The sequence below is a fragment of the Oncorhynchus mykiss genome, chromosome 8 (assembly GCF_057628025.1).
Source record: "Oncorhynchus mykiss isolate SJ-2025 chromosome 8, ASM5762802v1, whole genome shotgun sequence".
NCBI lineage: Eukaryota > Metazoa > Chordata > Actinopteri > Salmoniformes > Salmonidae > Oncorhynchus > Oncorhynchus mykiss.
In genome coordinates, this window is record NC_143029.1 from 7,673,985 (window position 1) to 7,699,725 (window position 25,741).

Genomic DNA, 25,741 nt, shown 5'->3' on the forward strand with positions numbered 1-25,741 from the left:
GTTTCTAAGTTTCCATTCGATGGGCTACTCCGGAAACAGCAGCTATCTAGTGGATAATATGGCGTAAACCTGAAGTATGTCATCATAGATAGAATCACAGATGGAATATTTCTAGAGCATCGAAATAAAAAGTCAACACCTTTTTCCAGGCCTTGTTAATGCTCATAGCTTTAAAAACTAACATTAAACTAATGTACATTATCATGGAAAGTTGTATTGAGAAACACAATTTGTAAAGCTAAAACTAAACGGAACATTGTCTGCTCTACAAACGACACCCTATCCCCTACAGTGCAGTAGGTCTGAGCAGAGCCGAGCAGTGCACTATGAAGGGAATAAGGTGTGATTTGAGACTCACTACAGTAGAACAGTGTGTGTAATGTGTCGCGACCCTTTCATCAACAGCTCTGCAGTGTATCGGCTTCATATAGCAACGCAGCATGTATCAGTAGCACCGTCTGGTGCCGAAATCTATGAACTACAATGAAAAATACCATGAAAAACCACTATGCTTTCTATATACACTAGATGACTGATAAAGGGGCACTGTTTTGAAGCCACCGCGCCTCCATCTTGGTACTCCCCCACCAGTGTAAAAAAAATTACCTAGGAAGATATAGAAATGCATTTATAAATGTCTATATTTGTTTTTGCCACATTTATTCTTTTACAGACAACTTAAAGCATACTTTTAAATTATATTGTGTGAACTAAACATACAAAAGAATATATAGAATTTAAAAAATTTAAAAAAATTAAGTACTGATATTACTGTTCCCACTATAACAAAAAATACTTAAATACATGTAATTTTGTCCTTGAAGCATTTCAATGAAATACTGTAGAATTCCATTCATTCCTAGAGGACTGCTTTTCTGAGGAGAGCCAATATGGCCGACCGGTGACTTCAAAGCATCTCATTGGCCAATACATAGCATTAGCAATCCAGGGTTTACATACATCATTGGTAAAAACCTATCAAACACCAGTACACCCCCTACAATGGTAGAAAGGCAATCAGCTACGAGAAGTGTCACCCCCCCCCCCCCCCACCATCCATATTCCCTACATAGGGTATCACCTTTGTCACTCTATTCCCTACAAAGTGCACTACTTTCAAGCAGAGCTCACATAAGGAATAGGGTGTGATTCAAGACGCAGCCAGACCCAGTCCTTACATAAGGAGAAGTGGCACCCTATTCCCTATATAGTTCCTTACTTCTCTCACCCTATTCCCTATATAGTTCCCTACTTTTCTCACCCTATTCCCTATATAGTTCCCTACTTTTCTCACCCTATTCCCTATATAGTTCCCTACTTTTCTCACCCTATTCCCTATATAGTTCCCTACTTTTCTCACCCTATTCCCTATATAGTTCCCTACTTTTCTCACCCTATTCCCTATATAGTTCCCTACTTCTCTCACCCTATTCCCTATATAGTTCCCTACTTTTCTCACCCTATTCCCTATATAGTTCCCTACTTTCCTCACCCTATTCCCTATATAGTTCCCTACTTTCCTCACCCTATTCCCTATATAGTTCCTTACTTCTCTCACCCTATTCCCTATATATTTCCCTACTTTTCTCACCCTATTCCCTATAAAGTTCCCTACTTCTCTCACCCTATTCCCTATATATTTCCCTACTTTCCTCACCCTATTCCCTATATAGTTCCTTACTTCTCTCACCCTATTCCCTATATATTTCCCTACTTTTCTCACCCTATTCCCTATAAAGTTCCCTACTTTTGACCAGGCCCTTAACACCAGCAACTCTTCTGTGAGGCGGCGGCCCCGTCTGTGATGCCCTCCTCCTCCTCCAGGGCGGTGAGGTTGAGCTCGTCTGTGACTGACGCCCTCAGGAGGTCCAGGTCCTTCTTATTGGCCGACAGGACCTGCTCAGCCAATCGCGTGAAGGACTGGGTGAAGGACAGCAAAGTGTTTTGCAACAACGATCATTAATTTAACTGGTTAGTGCAGTATATATATATATATTACCGTATATATGTCACTGTATATGTCACTATATATAATCACTGTATACAGTGCATTCAGAAAGTATTCAGACCCTTTGACTTATTCTAAAATGGATAAACTGGTTTTTTCCATTCATAAATCTACAAAAAAATACCCCATAATGACATCACAATACCCCATAATGACATCACAATACCCCATAATGACATCACAATACCCCATAATGACATCACAATACCCCATAATGACATCACAATAATGACATCACAATACCCCATAATGACATCACAATACCCCGTAATGACATCACAATACCCCATAATGACATCACAATACCCCATAATGACATCACAATACCCAATAATGACATCACAATACCCCATAATGACAAAGATAAAACAGGTTTTTAGATGATCATGTTTTACATAAGTATTCAGACCCTTTACTCAGTACTTTGTTGAAGCACCTTTGGCAGCGATTACAGCCTCAAGTAATCTTGGATATGACACTACAACCTTGGCACACCTGTACTTGGGGAGTTTCTCCCATTCTTCTCTGCAGATCCTCTAAAGCTGTCAGGTTGGATGGGGAGCATCGCTGCACAGCTATTTTCAGGTCTCTCCAGAGATGTTCGATCGGGTTCAAGTCCGGGCTCTGGCTGGTTCACTCAAGAACATTGAGACCTGTCCCGAAGCCACTCCTGCGTTGTCTTGGCTGTGTGCTCAGGGTCGTTGTCCTGTTGGAAGGTGAACCTTCACCCCAGTCTGAGGTATTGAACGCTCTGATGCAGGTTTTCATGAAGGATCTCTCTGTACTTTGCTCCGTTCATCTTTCCCTCTATCCTGACTAGTCTCCCAGTCTCTCCCGCTGAAAAACATCCCCAGAGCATGATGCTGCCACCACCATGCTTCACCGTAGAGGAGGTGCCAGATTTCCTCCAGACGTGACACTTGGCATTTAGGCCAAAGAGTTCAATCTTGTTTCTCATGGTCTGAAAGTCCTTTAGGTGCATTTTGGCAAACTCGAAGCGAGCTCTTATGTTCCGTTTACTGAGGAGTGGCTTCGGTCTGGCAACTACCATAAAGGCCTGATTGGTGGAGTGCTGCAGAGATGGTTGTCCTTCTGGAAGTTTCTCCCATCTCCACATAGGAGCTCTGCAGCTCTTTCAGAGTGACCATCGGATTCCTGGTCACCTCCCTGACCAAGGCCCTCCTCCCCTGATTGCTTAGTTTTTTCAGGCGGCCAGCTCTAGGAAGAGTCTTGGTGGTTCCAAACTTCTTTCATTTAAGAATGATAGAGATCACTGTGTTCTTGGGGACCTTCAATGCTGCAGAAATGTTTTGGTACCCTTCCCCAGATCTGTGCCTCGACACAATCCTGTCTGGGAGCTTTACAGACAATTCCTTCGACCTCATGGCTTGGTTTTTACTCAGACATGCACTGTCAACTGTGAGACCTTATATAGACAGGTGTGTGCCTTTCCAAATCATGTCCAATCAATTGAATTTACCACAGGTGGACTCCAATCAATAATTTAGCCCAAACAACTACCTCTTTCCCAACTGTATTTAATTTATTTATTTATTTTGCTCCTTTGCACCCCATTATTTTTATTTTGCACATTCTCCCATTGCAAATCTACCATTCCAGTGTTTTACTTGCTATATTGTATTTACCTTGCCACCATGGCCTTTTTTGCCTTTACCTCCCTTCTCACCTCATTTGCTCACATTGTATATAGACTTGTTTATACTGTATTATTGACTGTATGTTTGTTTTACTCCATGTGTAACTCTGTGTCGTTGTATCTGTCGAACTGCTTTGCTTTATCTTGGCCAGGTCGCAATTGTAAATGAGAACTTGTTCTCAACTTGCCTACCTGGTTAAATAAAGGTAAAATAAATAAATAAATAAAAAAGTTGTAGAAACATCTCAAGGATGATCAATGGAAACAGGATGCACCTGAGCTTAATTTAAAGTCTCATAGTAAAGGGTCTGAATACTTATTTTAATAAGGTATTCGTTTTTTAAAGTTTTAATACATTTGCAAAAATGTATGAAAACCTGTTTTCACTTTGTCATTATGGGGTATTGGGTGTAGAAAAAATATAATTTAATTAATTTTAGAATAAGGCTGTGTCGTAACAAAATGTGGAAAAAGTCAAGAGGTCTGAATACCTTCCGAATGCACTGTACCTGTCACTGTGACTGTCATTCACAGGAGGTTGATGGCACCTTAATTGAGAAGAACGGGCTCGTGGTAATGGCAAGAATGGAATCAGTGGAATGGAATCAAATACAAGGTTTCCATGGTTTCCAGGTATTTGATGCCGTTCCATTTACTCCGTTCCGGGTCTTTTTTATTACGAGCCAGTTCTCCCATCAGCAGATTCCACTGATGTATGTCAACTGTATTCTAGAGTTGCATGTGTTTTTTTAATGTTTGTTTTGGACTGATGTTCGGCTCACTGCATCTTTAATGAGCGCGGCTTTGAAATACAATGACATTCTGAAGGAGACAAATAATAGGTAGGAAAAGCTTTTGATTTCGCCAGATTGACTTTAGATGCCGTTTGACTTTAGATGCCGTATAACGTTAGCTAGCTAGCGAAGATTGAGGGGAAGTCGCCGGATTTTAAATAGCTAATGTTAGCATTGCTAGCTATTTTTGATTAACTTTGCAAGCTAATGACAACATTGCCATCTGTCTAAAGTAAATTTGACGACATGATAATGCTGACAAGTTGTTTCCTACTAAATATTTGACCACTTTAGCAATTTCATCGTATTTCCAGCCACTATAGGGTAATTTAGACTAAACAGTAGTTAAACTCTGAATGAGTTTATCACCACTTTAGGGCACCACTATTGTGCCGCCGGTATAACCTATGAATATATATCACTTGGACTCTGGGAGATACAGAATAAGACGAAGTGACTAAGGATGAAATGTTGTTCCATTATATCGTCATCAGTAGTTCACATACCGGTAGTCTGGCCGTGGTGTTTGCCTTTGGTCCTGTGACAGACAGACAGACAGGCAGCCAGCCTTACAGTGTTTCTACGGGAGCTGTCAGCCACTCACCTCTGTTATGTTATGGTTGGTGAAGGCACTTGTCTCAAAGAAGTCCATCCCATAATCCTTGGCCAGCTTGTTGCCCTGTTCTGTAGCAACCTGCCTCTTCTCCTCCTCGTCTGACTTGTTCCCTATGAGGATCCTCTGGATGTTATCAGGAGCATACTGAGAGGGAGGGAGGGAGGGAGAGTCATTAAGTCTGATTTGACAAAAGCACCCTGTGCCGCTATATAAAATAAGTTGGCCTGACCCTTGTTCCCCTTGATCTCACCTCGTCCACATCGCTGGCCCACTTCATGATGTGCTGGAAGGATCGCTCACTTGTGATGTCGTAAACCAGGAAGATTCCCTGAAGAGAGGCGAGGGTTGGAGATAAGGGGAGGGAAGAGGAGAGAAGAGGGTAGGAGATGAGGGGAGGGAAGATGAGAGAAGAGGGTAGGAAATGAGGGATGAGGAGAGGAGATGAGGGGATAAAAGAGGAGAGAGTAGGAGATGAGGGGATGGGAGGAGAGAGTAGGAGATGAGGGGATGGGAGGAGAGAGTAGGAGATGAGGGGATGGGAGGAGAGAGTAGGAGATGAGGGGAGGAAAGAGGAGAGGGTAGGAGATGAGGGGAGGGAAGAGGAGAGGGTAGGAGATGAGGGGAGGAAAGAGGAGAGGGTAGGAGATGAGGGGAGGAAAGAGGAGAGGGTAGGAGATGAGGGGAGGGAAGAGGAGAGGGTAGGAGATGAGGGGAGGAAAGAGGAGAGGGTAGGAGATGAGGGGAGGAAAGAGGAGAGGGTAGGAGATGAGGGGAGGAAAGAGGAGAGGGTAGGAGATGAGGGGAGGAAAGAGGAGAGGGTAGGAGATGAGGGGAGGGAAGAAGAGAGGGGAGGAGATGAGGGGAGGAAAGAGGAGAGGGTAGGAGATGAGGGGAGGAAATAGGAGAGGGTAGGAGATGAGGGGAGGAAAGAGGAGAGGGTAGGAGATGAGGGGAGGGAAGGGAAGAGGAGAGGGTAGGAGATGAGGGAAGGGAAGAGGAGAGGGTAGGAGATGAGGGGAGGGAAGAGGAGAGGGTAGGAGATGAGGGGAGGGAAGAAGAGAGGGTAGGAGATGAGGGGAGGAAAGCGGAGAGGGTAGAAGATGAGGGGAGGGAAGAGGAGAGGGTAGGAGATGAGGGGAGGGAAGAGGAGAGGGTAGGAGATGAGGGGAGGGAAGAGGAGAGGGTAGGGAAGAGGAGAGGGTAGGAGATGAGGGGAGGGGAGGGAAGAGGAGAGGGTAGGAGATGAGGGGTGGGAAGAGGAGAGGGTAGGAGATGAGGGGAGGGAAGAGGAGAGAAGAGGGGAGGGAAGAAGAGAGGGTAGGAGATGAGGGGAGGGAAGAGGAGAGGGTAGGAGATGAGGGGAGGAAAGAGGAGAGGGTAGGAGATGAGGTAGAGGGAAGAGGAGAGGATAGGAGATGAGGAGAGGGTAGGAGATAAGGTAGAGGGAAGAGGAGATGATAGGAGATGAGGGGAGAGAAGATGAATTGTCAGCTAATTCAGTTATGGTTGTCACAGCAACCCCACGTGGCTTAGAACCCATGGGTGATAAGGGTGGTGAGTGATAAGGGTGGTGAGTGATAAGGGTGGTGAATGGACAGGAGGAAACCAGCCCCAAGAAACTGTGCTACCAACCATAACTACAGTACATATTTAACATACGACTGCAGCTTTAGCTACAAGTGCAATGCCTGTTCAGAAGGGAGAGCACCCTCGTCTCCAGGCTAATGACCAGACGGATTAGACTAAAGAAAGAGTGGAGCTACAGTAAAATAATCTCACCTGATCTGACCTCTTACCTACAATATCTTGAGGGAAGAGTAGCGTTCGTTACCTTACCTGTGCTCGTCTGTAGTACTGCTTAGTGATGGTCTGATATCTCTCCTGTCCTGCTGTGTCCCTGGAAGAAATCAAATGTCAAACACCCTCTCTTAGAAAATGACAAAACAGGTAGGGAATAGTGATAATATCAGGCAATGTTTCAATCCAATGTGGATCTTCAAGAGTTCAAACTGTTTTTTAAATCTTGAGATAAGAGTCCTTGCAGGGCAGGGGGAACTGGTTTAGTGTCCAGTCTGAGTAAACAACAGTATGGAGTAAGACTGAACATCCCTGACAGAATAGCATGGGGTTAGACTGAACATCCCTGACAGAATAGCATGGGGTTAGACTGAACATCCCTGACAGAATAGCATGGGGTTAGACTGAACATCCCTGACAGAATAGCATGGGGTTAGACTGAACATCCCTGACAGAATAGCATGGGGTTAGACTGAACATCCCTGACAGAATAGCATGGGGTTAGACTGAACATCCCTGACAGAATAGCGTGGGGTTAGACTGAACATCCCTGACAGAATAGCATGGGCTAAGACTGAACATCCCTGACAGAATAGCATGGGGTTAGACTGAACATCCCTGACAGAATAGCATGGGGTACCCTGAACATCCCTGACAGAATAGCATGGGGTAAGACTGAACATCCCTGACAGAATAGCATGGGGTACCCTGAACATCCCTGACAGAATAGCATAGGGTAAGACTGAACATCCCTGACAGAATAGCATGGGGTTAGACTGAACATCCCTGACAGAATAGCATGGGGTTAGACTGAACATCCCTGACAGAATAGCATGGGGTAAGACTGAACATCCCTGACAGAATAGCATGGGGTTAGACTGAACATCCCTGACAGAATAGCATGGGGTTAGACTGAACATCCCTGACAGAATAGCATGGGGTAAGACTGAACATCCCTGACAGAATAGCATGGGGTTAGACTGAACATCCCTAGCATGGGGTAAGACTGAACATCCCTGACAGAATAGCATGGGGTAAGACTAAACATCCCTAGCATGGGGTAAGACTGAACATCCCTGACAGAATAGCATGGAGTAAGACTGAACATCCCTAGCATGGGGTAAGACTGAACATCCCTGACAGAATAGCATGGGGTTAGACTGAACATCCCTAGCATGGGGTAAGACTGAACATCCCTGACAGAATAGCATGGGGTAAGACTGAACATCCCTAGCATGGGGTAAGACTGAACATCCCTGACAGAATAGCATGGGGTTAGACTGAACATCCCTAGCATGGGGTAAGACTGAACATCCCTGACAGAATAGCATGGGGTTAGACTGAACATCCCTAGAATGGGGTAAGACTGAACATCCCTGACAGAATAGCATGGGGTAAGACTGAACATCCCTGACAGAATAGCATGGGGTTAGACTGAACATCCCTAGCATGGGGTAAGACTGAACATCCCTGACAGAATAGCATGGGATAAGACTGAACATCCCTAACATGGGGTAAGACTGAACATCCCTGGCAGAATAGCATGGGGTAAGACTGAACATCCCTGACAGAATAGCATGGGGTTAGACTGAACATCCCTAGCATGGGGTTAGACTGAACATCCCTGACAGAATAGCATGGGGTTAGACTGAACATCCCTGACAGAATAGCATGGGGTTAGACTGAACATCCCTAGCATGGGGTAAGACTGAACATCCCTGACAGAATAGCATGGGGTAAGACTGAACATCCCTAGCATGGGGTAAGACTGAACATCCCTGACAGAATAGCATGGGGTTAGACTGAACATCCCTAGCATGGGGTAAGACTGAACATCCCTGACAGAATAGCATGGGGTTAGACTGAACATCCCTAGAATGGGGTAAGACTGAACATCCCTGACAGAATAGCATGGGGTAAGACTGAACATCCCTGACAGAATAGCATGGGGTTAGACTGAACATCCCTAGCATGGGGTAAGACTGAACATCCCTGACAGAATAGCATGGGATAAGACTGAACATCCCTAGCATGGGGTAAGACTGAACATCCCTGGCAGAATAGCATGGGGTAAGACTGAACATCCCTGACAGAATAGCATGGGGTTAGACTGAACATCCCTAGCATGGGGTTAGACTGAACATCCCGGACAGAATAGCATGGGGTTAGACTGAACATCCCTGGCAGAATAGCATGGGGTAAGACTGAACATCCCTAGCATGGGGTTAGACTGAACATCCCTAGCATGGGGTAAGACTGAACATCCCTGACAGAATAGCATGGGGTTAGACTGAACATCCCTGACAGAATAGCATGGGGTTAGACTGAACATCCCTAGCATGGGGTTAGACTGAACATCCCTGACAGAATAGCATGGGGTAAGACTGAACATCCTTAGCATGGGGTTAGACTGAACATCCCTAGCATGGGGTTAGACTGAACATCCCTAGCATGGGGTAAGACTGAACATCCCTAGCATGGGGTAAGACTGAACATCCCTGACAGAATAGCATGGGGTTAGACTGAACATCCCTAGCATGGGGTTAGACTGAACATCCCTAGCATGGGGTTAGACTGAACATCCCTAGCATGGGGTAAGACTGAACATCCCTAGCATGGGGTAAGACTGAACATCCCTAGCATGGGGTTAGACTGAACATCCCTAGCATGGGGTAAGACTGAACATCCCTAGCATGGGGTTAGACTGAACATCCCTAGCATGGGGTAAGACTGAACATCCCTAGCATGGGGTAAGACTGAACATCCCTAGCATGGGGTAAGACTGAACATCCCTAGCATTGGGTTAGACTGAACATCCCTGACACTGAACTAGGACATCCACTATATTCAAAGGGGTGATCCCCATGTTTGACCTACTTTAGTAGAATGCTCTTGCTGCATCCACTACTTACCATATCTGTATCCTAACTTTGATGCCGTCTATCTCCAGTGTCTTCATTTTAAAATCGACTCCTGCAAAAAAAGAGAAGAGTCAAATATTGTGAATATGAAAACCTGTTGATTAATTCATCCTATTTAATGTGTGGAGAGGCGAGGCGAGGCGAGGCGAAGACAGTCCTGCTGTTTATTCTCCTCAAGGTACCTTTTATCTCAGTTTCGTACAGCTTTTTTAACAGCAAAGATACTGAGAGCCATTTCATTCCATATCTATCAGGCCTTTTTTAAATTACGACTGAATGCTCCTTTAAAGATATAGAGCTAATGGTGATGGATCAGTGAGATGAACTTAGTTTAGACCTGGATCGATCACAGGGGGGGAAAGATACTGGAGGGGAGGAGGGAGAAGATACTGGAGGGGAGGAGGGAGAAGATACTGGAGGGGAGGAGGGAGAAGATACTGGAGGGGAGGAGGGAGAAGAGGGAGAGGACTGGGTAGTAAAGCAAGAGGTTTTTTAACCTGTGTAGATGGGCACTCTTGTGAACCACCAGAGAAAGAGGGAGGCAGGGAGGGACAGACAGACAGACAGACAGACAGACAGACAGACAGACAGACAGACAGACAGACAGACAGACAGACAGACAGACAATAAGCAAGAGAGAAAAACAGAGAGATCGAGGGAGAGAGGTGGGTTATGCTCCAATGATCTATGGCCAGACAGCAGCATGGAGAGGCCCAGAGAGACTGACTTGTCAGGCCAATCAGAGCACTGAGTTACTGTATATAAGAGCCATTGTAGGCCGTCGTTGTAAATAAGAATTTGTTCTTAACTGACTTGACTAGTTAAATAAAGGTTAAATCAATTAAATACATAAATAAAATACTATGGAGGTAAACAGACTGTCGGGTATACTGTATATTATACTATAGATTATACTATACAGTATACCTGTTTGTGTAGTTTCTAAACAGACTACTAGATGAATACTATGGAGGTAAACAGACTGTCGGGTATACCGTATATTATACTATACATTATACTATACAGTACTATACCTGTTTGTGTAGTTTCTAAACAGACTACTAGATGAATACTATGGAGGTAAACAGACTGTCGGGTATACTGTATATTATACTATAGATTATACTATACAGTACTATACCTGTTTGTGTAGTTTCTAAACAGACTACTAGATGAATACTATGGAGGTGAACATACATGGCATTTAAACAACACAACAATCCCAGATAAACCAATAACCAGCTCTATCCGATGAGACCAACCCCCCCCCCCCCCCCCCCCCGCAGCTAAAATTCCATTACTCAGTATGTTGGGCTCCACTCTACTCCGCTGTAGGGTAAACTGTTGGCAAATCAATACTCAGTCCCTCCGATTCTCAGACTGAAACGCTGAGAGAGACGCGAGTCATCCGTGTTTTTCTTCCGTTATATTCCTGAGCCTGAGCGTGCTCTCCCATGAGAATGAGCAGAGTAGATCACAGAAATACTGCGCTCCAACTGCAGTGTGTTCTCTTGATAAGGGCCTTGGTACTTTAACCCGTCTGTAGAGCCTGTAGACACACTGTCAGACCCTCAGACTTAACCAGGGACATGACCTTTAACCCGTCTGTAGAGCCTGTAGACACACTGTCAGACCCTCAGACTTAACCAGGGACATGACCTTTACCCTATCTGTAGACACACTGTCAGACCCTCAGACTTAACCAGGGACATGACCTTTACCCTATCTGTAGACACACTGTCAGACCCTCAGACTTAACCAGGGACATGACCTTTACCCTATCTGTAGACACACTGTCAGACCCTCAGACTTAACCAGGGACATGACCTTTAACCTATCTGTAGAGCCTGTAGACACACTGTCAGACCCTCAGACTTAACCAGGGACATGACCTTTAACCTATCTGTAGACACACTGTCAGACCCTCAGACTTAACCAGGGACATGCCCTTTACCCTATCTGTAGACACACTGTCAGACCCTCAGACTTAACCAGGGACATGCCCTTTACCCTATCTGTAGACACACTGTCAGACCCTCAGACTTAACCAGGGACATGACCTTTAACCTATCTGTAGACACACTGTCAGACCCTCAGACTTAACCAGGGACATGACCTTTAACCTATCTGTAGACACACTGTCAGACCCTCAGACTTAACCAGGGACATGACCTTTACCCTATCTGTAGACACACTGTCAGACCCTCAGACTTAACCAGGGACATGACCTTTACCCTATCTGTAGACACACTGTCAGACCCTCAGACTTAACCAGGGACATGCCCTTTACCCTATCTGTAGACACACTGTCAGACCCTCAGACTTAACCAGGGACATGACCTTTAACCTATCTGTAGACACACTGTCAGACCCTCAGACTTAACCAGGGACATGACCTTTAACCTATCTGTAGACACACTGTCAGACCCTCAGACTTAACCAGGGACATACCCTTTACCCTATCTGTAGACACACTGTCAGACCCTCAGACTTAACCAGGGACATGCCCTTTACCCTATCTGTAGACACACTGTCAGACCCTCAGACTTAACCAGTGACATGACCTTTACCCTATCTGTAGACACACTGTCAGACCCTCAGACTTAACCAGGGACATGACCTTTAACCTATCTGTAGACACACTGTCAGACCCTCAGACTTAACCAGGGACATGACCTTTACCCTATCTGTAGACACACTGTCAGACCCTCAGACTTAACCAGGGACATGACCTTTAACCTATCTGTAGACACACTGTCAGACCCTCAGACTTAACCAGGGACATGCCCTTTACCCTATCTGTAGACACACTGTCAGACCCTCAGACTTAACCAGGGACATGCCCTTTACCCTATCTGTAGACACACTGTCAGACCCTCAGACTTAACCAGGGACATGCCCTTTACCCTATCTGTAGACACACTGTCAGACCCTCAGACTTAACCAGGGACATGCCCTTTAACCTATCTGTAGACACACTGTCAGACCCTCAGACTTAACCAGGGACATGACCTTTAACCTATCTGTAGACACACTGTCAGACCCTCAGACTTAACCAGTGACATGCCCTTTACCCTATCTGTAGACACACTGTCAGACCCTCAGACTTATCCAGGGACATGACCTTTACCCTATCTGTAGACACACTGTCAGACCCTCAGACTTAACCAGGGACATGCCCTTTACCCTATCTGTAGACACACTGTCAGACCCTCAGACTTAACCAGGGACATGACCTTTAACCTATCTGTAGACACACTGTCAGACCCTCAGACTTAACCAGGGACATGTCCTTTACCCTATCTGTAGACACACTGTCAGACCCTCAGACTTAACCAGGGACATGCCCTTTACCCTATCTGTAGACACACTGTCAGACCCTCAGACTTAACCAGGGACATGCCCTTTACCCTATCTGTAGACACACTGTCAGACCCTCAGACTTAACCAGGGACATGACCTTTAACCTATCTGTAGACACACTGTCAGACCCTCAGACTTAACCAGGGACATGTCCTTTACCCTATCTGTAGACACACTGTCAGACCCTCAGACTTATCCAGGGACATGACCTTTACCCTATCTGTAGACACACTGTCAGACCCTCAGACTTAACCAGGGACATGCCCTTTACCCTATCTGTAGACACACTGTCAGACCCTCAGACTTAACCAGGGACATGACCTTTACCCTATCTGTAGACACACTGTCAGACCCTCAGACTTAACCAGGGACATGCCCTTTACCCTATCTGTAGACACACTGTCAGACCCTCAGACTTAACCAGGGACATGACCTTTAACCTATCTGTAGACACACTGTCAGACCCTCAGACTTAACCAGGGACATGTCCTTTACCCTATCTGTAGACACACTGTCAGACCCTCAGACTTAACCAGGGACATGCCCTTTACCCTATCTGTAGAGCCTGGGGCTGATATACTACAGTATTTACCTTGTGTGTTGAATGGGTCCTCTGACTGGGCCCTCTGACTGGGCCCTCTGACTGGGCCCTCTGACTGGGCCCTCTGACTGGGTCCTCTGACTGGGTCCTCTGACTGGGCCCTCTGACTGGGCCCTCTATGACTGGGCCCTCTGACTGGGCCCTCTGACTGGGCCCTCTGACTGGGCCCTCTGACTGGGCCCTCTGACTGGGCCCTCTGAAAGATGTGACATACTGATTTTATACTTCTGCGTGTTCATTTGAAACAAGCCTTATCTCGTTACGCATATCTCATCTAAAATACTATCGACGACGAGAGGCACTCTCAGAGGCCAACTGATTCAAACTGCCGCTTGAATCAGTCTCAGGCACTCATCTCATCTAAAACACTACAGACATGCTCTCACAGTCCTGGGCCAAGACTGGAGTTCACTCCACTTCAGTGAGAGACGGAGCGACTGAGAGGCCTTTGAAAACAGTGAAGCGGCCTGCTGTCTGACCAGGACTGTGTGACTACTAGAGAGTAAAGGCGTAGATGCACTAGGTTTTGGTTTGCTCCTAGCAGATCTCGGCTTGGCAAAACTAACATCTGTGCCTCACATACTCCCTTAAAAAACCTTTCGGTTGAAAAACTAAATTCCGGCTACCGAACTTCGACCATCCTTAAAAAAATAAAACAATAATGCTTGCCTGAACACTACCGAACAAAAATGTACCAAATGTTGTCATGATATATGCGCAAACTGTTTCGACTGGGAAGCATACGGTAAGCTTAAGGAGGGAGGGAGTATGCAGACAGTGGCACAGTGAAAGGCCATCAACATCATCACAGTCACTGGCCTGCATTGCCTGGGGCTGGGAAGCATCTCCCTCTCCCTTTCTAGGATGCTTCTCTCCAAGCACCTCTCTTCTCCTCCCTCTTTCTATTCTTATCGATCCACCCCTTGAATCTCTCTCTCTTCCCTACCCTCTTTCTATTCTTATCGATCCACCCCTTGAATCTCTCTCTCTCTTCTCCTCCCCTCTTTCTATTCTTAACGATCCACCCCTTGAATCTCTCTCTCTTCCCTACCCTCTTTCTATTCTTAACGATCCACCCCTTGAATCTCTCTCTCTTCCCTACCCTCTTTCTATTCTTATCGATCCACCCCTTGAATCTCTCTCTCTACCCTACCCTCTTTCTATTCTTATCGATCCACCCCTTAAATCTCTCTCTCTACCCTACCCTCTTTCTATTCTTATCGATCCACCGCTTGATTCTCTCTCTTTCTCTCTCTCATACCCTCTCGCTATGTTTCTCGTTCTCCCGATCTTTCTCTGTCCCTCTTTTCTATGCCTTTTGCTTCTGTCCTGGAGTCATCCATGCGTTCAGTGATTTGGAAATGAGTGAAGTTCAGGTTTCAAAGTAAACGTAGCTTCTACGACGTCATCTAAATGAATGGAAGTCTTGGCCCAGCTATCTTTTTTTATTTTTTTATATTATTTTTAAGGGTAGATCAGCTTTAATATTGCAGATAGATTGTAGCTTCCATCAATGTAATTGTCTGCGTCATTTCCAATCCCCCATATATTTATTTTTTTTTTTTGGGGGGGGGGTAAATATATACGTTTTGAATCCGGCATTGTTTTGCGTATCAGTTCATAAACCATGTGTCATGGGATCAGTGCATCCAAGATCCTTCCACTTGCATCTTTCATTTTTACAGTAATGCTGCAATAGTTGGTTGTAATTTTGGATAGATCAGACATTTCCATATATTTGTGTTAGCTGCATGTGTGACATAACTCCACCAGTCCTATTTATGATATCATTGACAAATATATATATATAATATAATATATATATATAAAAATAAAAAAACATTTAAAAAAATTATATATATATAATTTTTTTAACGTTTTTTTTTTTTTGCATAATTGCATTTAAAAAAAATATAAATTAGTATATTTGAGTTGAACCACAATATGTGTTGTAATATTTGTTCATTCTTTTCAGGTGGATTCAACTAAAATTGCAACCAACTTTCTAAGGCTTGTTTTAAAAATAGCAATATTTTTTAGATTGTTTCATTTTCAAATAATGGAAAGTGACAGGTTGTAATGTGAATAAAGGGGGAAAGGCCATTCTTGAACCTAGGGTGAGACATTCTTCCTAATCTGCTAGAGAACCTGTTCGGATTTAAGTATAACTTTTGTATGACTGAAGTCTTTAGTGAGAGGTCTAATGATTTAATATTTAAGAATTTCTGCCCTCCGAATTCATATTTATTATATAAATAGGTCTGTTTAATTTAGTCTTGCTTGCCGTTCCAAATAAAATGGAATTGGCCCACCTATTTTAGCAAATTACAGACCTCAAGGAAATGAAGGAATACCTCAAAGCAATGTAATTCTCAAGCATACGGTATAAAAAAAGCTTCTTACAATCATATACACTCACAAAGTAGGTTTATGTGAGAGTGGTCTTAAGGTAGTGCAGCTTGGTCCCAGATATGTTTGTAATAACATGTCAACTCCATGTGAGTGGCATGATGGTACAAACAGACTGGTACCCAGGCTAGCCTAAAGGTTGACTTGTAGTCCAAGAATTCTTAAAGACGAAACAGTCAAAGAGCCGGTGAGCCGATGACCATCGTTGTCTTTCTTTCTTTTCTATCTACCCCTTTTTCTCCTAAATCGCTGCAACTCCCCAACGGACTTGGGAGAGGCGAAGGTGGAGAGTCACGCGTCCTCCGAAACACCACCCAGCCAAGCCGCACTGCTTCTTGACACACTGCTCGCTTAACCCCGGAAGCCAACCGCACCAATGTGTCGGAGGGAACACCGTCCAACTGACGACCGGAGTCAGCTTGCAGGCGCCCGGCCCGCCACAAGGAGTCACTTGATCGCGATGGGACAAGGTAATTCCGTCCGGCAAACCCTTCGCTAACCCAGACAACGCAGGGTCAATTGTGCGCCGTCTCATGGCTCTCCCAGCCTGGGATCGAACCCGGGGTTGGAGGGACGCTGCAATTCAGTGCCTTAGAACCATCAGACCTATTAAGTGTTAACAGCAGCCTATATTTACCCAGTAGCCTATAGTTGTATCAAAGTATATGTACACCTAAGTTCATTGTTTTGCAACAGTTTAATTCAACACACTACTTAGCGTAGCTATTAGCTAACCGTTGTTCTATGAATGGATAAGTATCTGTGCCCACTACCGTGTCCAGGTAGGCATCTCCCTACTGTAGCTATACCATAACGAGCAGCACTTAACCCTTACAGTGAGGGGGCTGATGGGCCAGGGACATAGTAGCTGTGGTTCAGGGCTATAAGGAGGAGAGCAGCTTATTGAGCCAGGGGTAGACACACGAACACAGACCTCCCACTATCCCTCACAGACCTCCCACTATCCCTCAAAGACCTCCCACTATCCCACAGACCTCCCACTATCCCTCACAGACCTCCCACTATCCCTCAGAGACCTCCCACTATCCCTCAGAGACCTCCCACTATCCCCTACAGACCTCCCGCTATCCCCCACAGACCTCCCACTATCCCCCACAGACCTCCCACTATCCCTCACAGACCTCCCACTATCCCTCACAGACCTCCCACTATCCCCCACAGACCTCCCATTATCCCTCACAGACCTCCCACTATCCCTCACAGACCTCCCACTATCCCTCACAGACCTCCCACTACCCCCCACAGACCTCCCACTACCCCTCACAGACCTCCCACTACCCCTCACAGACCTCCCACTACCCCTCACAGACCTCCCATAGACCTCCCACTACCCCTCACAGACCTCTCACTACCCCCACAGACCTCCCACTACCCCTCACAGACCTCCCACTATCCCTCACAGACCTCCCACTATCCCCCCACAGACCTCCCACTACCCCCTACAGACCTCCCGCTATCCCCCACAGACCTCCCACTATCCCCCACAGACCTCCCACTATCCCTCACAGACCTCCCACTATCCCTCACAGACCTCCCACTATCCCCCACAGACCTCCCATTATCCCTCACAGACCTCCCACTATCCCTCACAGACCTCCCACTATCCCTCACAGACCTCCCACTACCCCCCACAGACCTCCCACTACCCCTCACAGACCTCCCACTACCCCTCACAGACCTCCCACTACCCCTCACAGACCTCCCATAGACCTCCCACTACCCCTCACAGACCTCTCACTACCCCCACAGACCTCCCACTACCCCTCACAGACCTCCCACTACCCCTCAGACCTCCCACTACCCCCCACTACCCCCCACAGACCTCCTACGACCCCCCACAGACCTCCCACTACCCCTCACAGACCTCCCACAGACCTCCCACTACCCCCCACAGACCTCCCACTATCTCCCACAGACCTCCCACATCCCCCAAACCCACTACCCCTTACATACCTCCCACAGACCTCCCACTACCCCTCACAGACCTCCCACTACCCCTCACAGACCTCCCACTACCCCCCACAGACCTCCCACTACCCCACAGACCTCCCACTATCCCCCACAGACCTCCCACTATCCCTCACGACCTCCCATAGACCTCCCACTACCCTTCAGACCTCCCACTACCCCTCACAGACCTCCCACTACCCCCCATAGACTTCCCATTACCCCTCACAGACCTCCCACTATCCCTCACAGACCTCCCATAGACCCCCCACAGACCTCCCATAGACCTCCCACTACCCCTCACAGCCAACCTATCTGTTGTGGATGGAGACACACTGTTTCTGTCAGGCTGTGGAAACCCAGGGAAGAGTGTTATTGACCTATTAATCACTGTCTCTAACCTTTACTGTGTGTGCCTGTGTGTGTGTGCCTGTGTGTGCCTGTGTGCCTGTGTGTGTGTGTGCCAGTGTGTGCCTGTGTGTGTGTCTGCCTGTGTGTGTGTGTGCCAGTGTGTGCGTGTGTGTGTGTGTGTGTGTCTTAGACATCTCCCTAACTGACTGCAGGCATTATTATTACTGGAGACTCCCATCTATAGAGCCCTGTCTGTGTGTAGAGCCCTGTCTGTGTGTAGAGCCCTGTCTGTGTGTAGAGCCCTGTCTGTGTGTAGAGCCCTATAGAGCCCTGTCTGTGTGTAGAGCCCTATAGAGCCCTGTCTGTGTGTAGAGCCCTGTCTGTGTGTAGAGCCCTGTCTGTGTGTAGAGCCCTATAGAGCCCTGTCTGTGCGTTTCTGAGATGATACCATGGTGAGGACAGCTTGATGAGGACAGCTTGATGAGGACAGCTTCATGAGGACAGCTTGATGAGGACAGCTCGATGAAGACAGCTCGTTGAAGACAGCTCGATGAAGACAGCTCGATGAGGACAGCTTGTTGAAGACAGCTCGATGAAGACAGCTCGATGAGGACAGCTCGTTGAAGACAGCTTGATGAAGACAGCTCGATGAGGACAGCTCGTTGAAGACAGCTCGATGAAGACAGCTCGATGAGGACAGCTCGTTGAAGACAGCTCGATGAAGACAGCTCGATGAGGACAGCTTGTTGAAGACAGCTCGATGAAGACAGCTCGATGAAGACAGCTCGATGAAGACAGCTCGATGAAGACAGCTTGATGAAGACAGCTTGATGAAGACAGCTCGATGAAGACAGCTCGATGAGGACAGCTCGTTGAAGACAGCTTGATGAAGACAGCTCGATGAGGACAGCTCGTTGAAGACAGCTCGATGAAGACAGCTCGATGAAGACAGCTCGATGAAGACAGCTCGATGAAGACAGCTCGATGAAGACAGCTCGATGAGGACAGCTCGTTGAAGACAGCTCGATGAGGACAGCTCGTTGAAGACAGCTCGATGAAGACAGCTCGATGAGGACAGCTTGTTGAAGACAGCTCGATGAAGACAGCTCGATGAAGACAGCTCGATGAAGACAGCTTGATGAAGACAGCTCGATGAAGACAGCTCGATGAAGACAGCTTGATGAAGACAGCTCGATGAAGACAGCTCGATGAAGACAGCTTGATGAAGACAGCTTGTGGTCAAAAAGCATCACTACTAGAGTAGGGCTGTCAAACAGACGGCCAGAGAGAGGGTCCAATCTGGCCCAAAGGTGGTTTGGGTAAACAAAATATATCTGCACATGCACACTTTTTAAATACATTATTTGAATACACCAATCAAATGTACATAAAAAAAAGGATACAAACAGATGGTGAAGCCATCCAGAGAACGTGTTTCCATTGCTCCAGAGTCCAATGGCGGCGAGCTTTACACCACTCCAGCCAACGTTTGGCATTGCACATGGTGATTTTAGACTTGTGTGCGGCTGCTCGGCCATGGAAACCCATTTCATGAAGCTCCCGACGAACAGTTCTTGTGCTAACGTTGCTTCCAGAGGCAGTTTGGAACTCTGTAATGGTCGTTGCAATTGAGGACAGACGATTTTTATGCGCTACACGCTTCAGCACTTGGCGGTCCCGTTCGGTGAGCTTGTGTGGCCTACCACTTACCAGCTGAGCCGTTGTTGCTCCCAGACGTTTCCACGTCACAGTAACAGCACTTATAGTTGACCGGAGCAGCGCTAGCAGGGTGGAAATTTGATGACCTGACTTGTTGGAAAGGTGACATCCTATGACGGGTGCCACGATGAAAGTCATTGAGCTCTTCAGTAAAGCCATTCTACTGCCAATGTTTGTCTATGGAGATTGCATAGTTGTGTGTTCGATTGTATACACCTGTCAGAAACGGGTGTAGCTGAAATAGCCGAATCCACTCATTTGAAGGGGTGTCCACATACTTTTGTATATAAAGTGTACATTTATAGTCGTGGCCAAAAGTTGAGAATGACACAAATATTAATTTCCACAAAGTCTGCTGCCTCAGTTTGCATGATGGCAATTGGCATATACTCCAGAATGTTATGAAGAGTGATCAGATGAATTGCAATTAATTGCAAAGTCCCTCTTTGCCATGCAAATGAACTGAATCCCCCCAAAAACATTTCCACTGCATGTCAGCCCTGCCACAAAAGGACCAGTTGACATCATGTCAGTGATTCTCTCGCTAGTGAGTGTTGACGAGGACGAGGCTGGAGATGACACTGTCATGCTGATTGAGTTTGAATAACAGACTGGAAGCTTCAAAAGGAGAGTGGTGCTTGGAATCATTGTTCTTCCTCTGTCAACCATGGTTACCTGCAAGGAAACAAGTGCCGTCATCATTGCTTTGCACAAAAAGGGCTTCACAGGCATTGCTGCCAGTAAGATTGCACCTAAATCAACCATTTATCAGATCATCAAGAACTTCAAGGAGAGCGGTTCAATTGTTGTGAAGAAGGCTTCAGGGCGCCCAAGAAAGTCCAGCAAACGCCAGGACCGTCTCCTAAAGTTGATTCAGCTGCGGGATCGGGGCACCAGCAGTACAGAGCTTGCTCAGGAATAGCAGCAGGCAGGTGTGAGTGCATCTGCACGCACAGTGAGGTGAAGACTTTTGGAGGATGGCCTGGTGTCAAGAAGGGCAGCAAAGAAGCCACTTCTCTCCAGGAAAAACATCAGGGAAAGACTGATATTCTTAAAACAACTACAGGGATTGGACTGCTGAGGACTGGGGTAAAGTAATTTTCTCTGATGAATCCCCTTCCCGATTGTTTGGGGAATCCGGAAAAAACCTTGTCCAGAGAAGACAAGGTGAGCGCTACCATCAGTCCTGTGTCATGCCAACAGTAAAGCATCCTAAAGCATCCGGAGACCATTCGTGCGTGGGGTTGCTTCTCAGCCAAAGGAGTGGGCTCACTCACAATTTTGCTTAAGAATATAGCCATGACTAAAGAATGGTACTAACACATCCTCTGAGAGCAACTTCTCCCAACCATCCAGGAACAGTTTGGTGACGAACAATACCTTTTCCAGAATAATGGAGAACCTTGCCATAAAACAAAAGTGATAACTTAGTGGCTCGGGGAACAAAACATCGATATTTTGGGTCCATGACCAGGAAACTCCCCAGACCTTAATCCCTTTGAGAACTTGTGGTCAATCCTCAAGAGGCGGGTGGACGAACAAAAATCCACAAATTCTGACAAATTCCAAGCATTGATTATGCAAGAATGGGCTGCCAGTCAGGATGTGGCCCAGTAGTTAATTGACAGCATGCCAGGGCAGATTGCAGAGGTCTTGAAAAAGAAGGGTCAACACTGCAAATATTGACTCTTTGCATCAACTTCATGTAATTGTCAATAAAAGCCTTTGACACTTATGAAATGCTTGTAATTATACTTCAGTATTCCATAGTAACATCTGACAAAAATATCTACAGACACTGAAGCAGCAAACTTTGTGGAAATTAATATTTGTGTCATTCTCAAAACGTTTGGCCACGACTGTACAGCTGGTTCTCAAGGTCTTGCACACTAATGAGATGCTATTGAGCCCACACTACTACACTGTCTGAGCCAAAGACGACATGCTTTCTGGTAAGTTTTGATTACAATACTGGGTTGGGTGAAAATATTTTATGACATACATGATATTTTGTTAACTAGTAATTAGTAGCCTACAGCAAAGTGTGTTAAAATCAAAAAATAAAAACTTGTTAACATTTTCTGCTAGTTATTTTTTGCTACCATGTGGGTTTTAGCTTGCTTGAGCCTGCTAACTGAAGAGTGTTAATTCACCTGTTTCCATACATGTTTCATTCTAAAACATTTATCTTACAAAGCAGTTGTTTAATCTAACTGCTTAACTATTTAACTGTACATGGAATTGTATTTTTTATTTGTATTTTTTACAATTTCTTGTCTTATTTTGAAAATGCCACAGGCTGATGTGTGGAGACATTTCACTGCAGCTAACGTAGAAGGAAACGCTGTGTACATTTGCAAATACTGTGCCAAATCATATGTGAAGAACGCAACAAAGATGCAGAATCATCTGGCCAAGTGCATAAAGTTCCCTCCGCGCTCACAACAAGCAACCTCTGACAAAAGTCTCTCCTCTACTTCTATTCATGGTGAAAATGATGAATCAGACACCTTATCGATAGCAACAGCTCATGGTCCTCCTGGAATCAGAAGTTTTTTTTGAGTCAATGAAGGAACGTGTATGAAACTGGTTCACCTCTGATGCTCACAGGCAATGTGTATTGGAAGAGATTTCTGAATGTTCTTGGCCCAGCATACACCCCTCCAACCAGACATGCTTTATCTACTAATTTGCTGGATGCAACAGAGTTCAACAGAGTTCAAATGATGGTCAAGCAAATCAAAGACAAAGCAGACTGTATTGCAATCATCTCTAATGGGTGGTCGAATGTTTGTGGGCAAGGAATAGTTAACGGCATCATCTCCACCCCTTAACCAGTATTCTACAAGAGCAGACACACTGGTCTCTACATTGCAGATGAGCTGATGGCAGTCATCAATGACCTTGGACCACAGAAGGTATTTGCACTGGTGACAGACAATGCTGCGAACATGAAGGCTGCTTGGTCTAAAGTGGAGAAGTCCTACCCACACATTAAATTGGCTGTTCATGCATTTAATCTGCTCTTCACGGACATCATGGCACTGAAAACAATGGATACACTTTACAAGAGAGCCAAGTAAATGGTTAGGCATGTGAAGGGTCATCAAGTTGTAGCAGTAATCTACCTCACCAAGCAAAGTGAGAAGAATAAGAGCACCACATTGAAGCTGCCCAGCAACACCCATTGGGGTGAGGTTGTCATCATGTTTGACAGTCTTCTGGACGGGAAGGAGTCTCTCCAAGAAATGGTCAGATCACAGTCTGCCGATATGGACAGCCCCATCAAGGGGATTCTCCTGGATGATGTATTTTGGGAGAGAGTAGTAAGCAGCCTGAAACCTATAGCAGTAGCCATTGCACAGATTGAGGGAGACAATGCCATCCTGTCTGATGTTCAGACTCTGCTTGCAGATGTAAGAGAAGAAATCCGTACTGCCCTGCCCACTTCACTGTTGCTCCAAGCAGAGGAAACTGCAGTTCTGAAATACATCAAAAAGCGTGAAGACTTCTGCCTGAATCCAATACATGCTGCAGATTACGTGTTGGACCCCAAGTATGCTGGCAAGAGCATCCTGTCTGGTGCAGATATCAACAAGGCCTATGGTGTCACCACTACTGTGTCTCGCCACCTTGGCCTGGATGAGGGCAAGGTTCTTCGCAGTCTGGCGAAATACACTTCCAAGCAAGGGCTTTGGGATGGAAATGCAATATGGCAGTCATATCTCATCAGCCACCTGGTGGAAGGGACTTTGTGGATCATCCTCAATCATCCTCCAAATACCACCAACATCAGCCCCCTCAGAGCGCAACTGGTCCTCGTTTGGGAACACACACACCAAAGCACGCAACAGGCTGACCAATACAAGGGTGGAACAATTGGTGACCATCCGGGCAATTTTGAGGTTTTTTGAGCCTGACAACGAGCCATCCTCAACAAGGTTGGAAAGTGACAGTGAAGACGAGGCCTCAGAGTCTGATATTCAAGAGACATTGAGGAGGTCCATGGAGAAGACATGGAAGCCTGAGAGGAAGACAACCAAAGCTTTAGTTCCTAGACTATCATTTTACAGATGTATGTTGAAAACGTGTTTGGGAGATGCGATGGATCATTGGGGATCATTCAATATTCCCTTTCTTTTGCTGTTCAGTGAAATTATCCCATGTGAAGAGTCAACTAATTTACTTAAAGTTCAATTCTTAACTAAATATTTTTTTCATTTCTATTGGAAGGATTTAATCATTTGCAATTATGTCTACTTATGATAAGGTAAAAGGTTTATGTGTCTGTCTCCAAATGATATGGCAAATATATCCAATGCAAAAAACATCTACATATTATATGGTTTTAATATTAATTTGCATATATTCCTGTTAATTCCCATATTCCCGTTAATTCCCACAGAAAGTTTCCACCTCTGAATATTCCCCAAAATGTGCAACCCTAAGTGGGCCAATCATTTGTTTTTCAACAGGACAATGACCCAAAACACACCTCCAGGCTGTGTAATCGCTATTTGACCAAGAAGAAGAGTGATGCATCAGATGACCTGGCCTCCACAATCATCTGACCTCAACCCAATTAGGATGGTTTGGGATGAGTTGGACCGCAAAGTGAAGGAAAAGCAGCCAACAAGTGCTCAGCATATGTGGGAACTCCTTCAAGACTGTTGGAAAAGCATTCCAGGTGACTACCTCATGAAGCTGGTTGAGAGAATGCCAAGAGTGTGCAAACTTGTCATCAAGGCAAAGGGGGTCTACTTTGAAGAATCTCAAATATATTTTGATTTGTTTAACACTTTTTTTGGTTACTACATGATTCCATATGTGTACTTTCATTGTTTTGATGTCTTCACTATTATTCTACAATGTAGAAAATAGACAGAATTAAGGAAAACCCTTGAATGAGTAGGCGTGTCCAAACTTTTGACAGGTACAGTATATTTTGCTGCACATTTTGTTACGTTACAGCCTTATTTTAAAATGGATTACATTCTCATCAATCTACACATAATACCCCATAATGACAAAGCAAAAACAGGTTTGTAGAAATGTTTGAAAATGTATAAAAAAACAAAAAACATAAATACCTTATTTATATACTGTAAGTATTCAGACCCTTTACTCAGTACTTTGCTGAAGCACCTTTGGAAGCGATTACAGCCTCGATTCTTCTTGGGTATGACGCTACAAGCTTGGCACACCTGTATTTGGGGAGTTTCTCCCATTCTTCTCTGCAGATCGTCTCAAGCTCTGTCAGGTTGGATGGGGAGCGTCGCTGCACAGCTATTTTCAGGCGTCTCCAGAGATGTTCGATCGGTTTCAAGTCTCTGTACTTCGCTCCGTTTATCTTTCCATCGATCCTGACTAGTCAGAAGAGGAGTGGGAAAACATTCCACACTCAACAGCCTGATCAACTCTATGCGAAGGAGATGTGTCGCTCTGCATGAGGTAAATGGTGGTCACACCAGATACTGACTGGTTACTCCACACACCTATTTTTTTTTAAAAGGTATCTGTGACCAACAGATGCATAT

General features: G+C 45.6%; 1 protein-coding gene across 1 annotated transcript in view; it reads right to left on the bottom strand.

Moving 5' to 3' along the window:
• Nucleotides 1-637: 637 nt before the first annotated feature.
• Nucleotides 638-25,741, bottom strand: part of LOC110529175 (ras-related protein Rab-15-like) — a 31,229-nt gene continuing 6,125 nt past the window's right edge. Inside the window, exons 2-6 of the mRNA XM_036984640.2 lie at nt 9,785-9,845; nt 6,912-6,972; nt 5,326-5,403; nt 5,064-5,219; nt 638-1,920 (exon numbers count right to left, since the gene is read on the bottom strand). Of these exons, the coding sequence (XP_036840535.1) occupies nt 1,762-1,920; nt 5,064-5,219; nt 5,326-5,403; nt 6,912-6,972; nt 9,785-9,845 (515 nt within the window). The 3' untranslated portion in view covers nt 638-1,761. The remainder of the gene's footprint in view (nt 1,921-5,063; nt 5,220-5,325; nt 5,404-6,911; nt 6,973-9,784; nt 9,846-25,741) is intronic.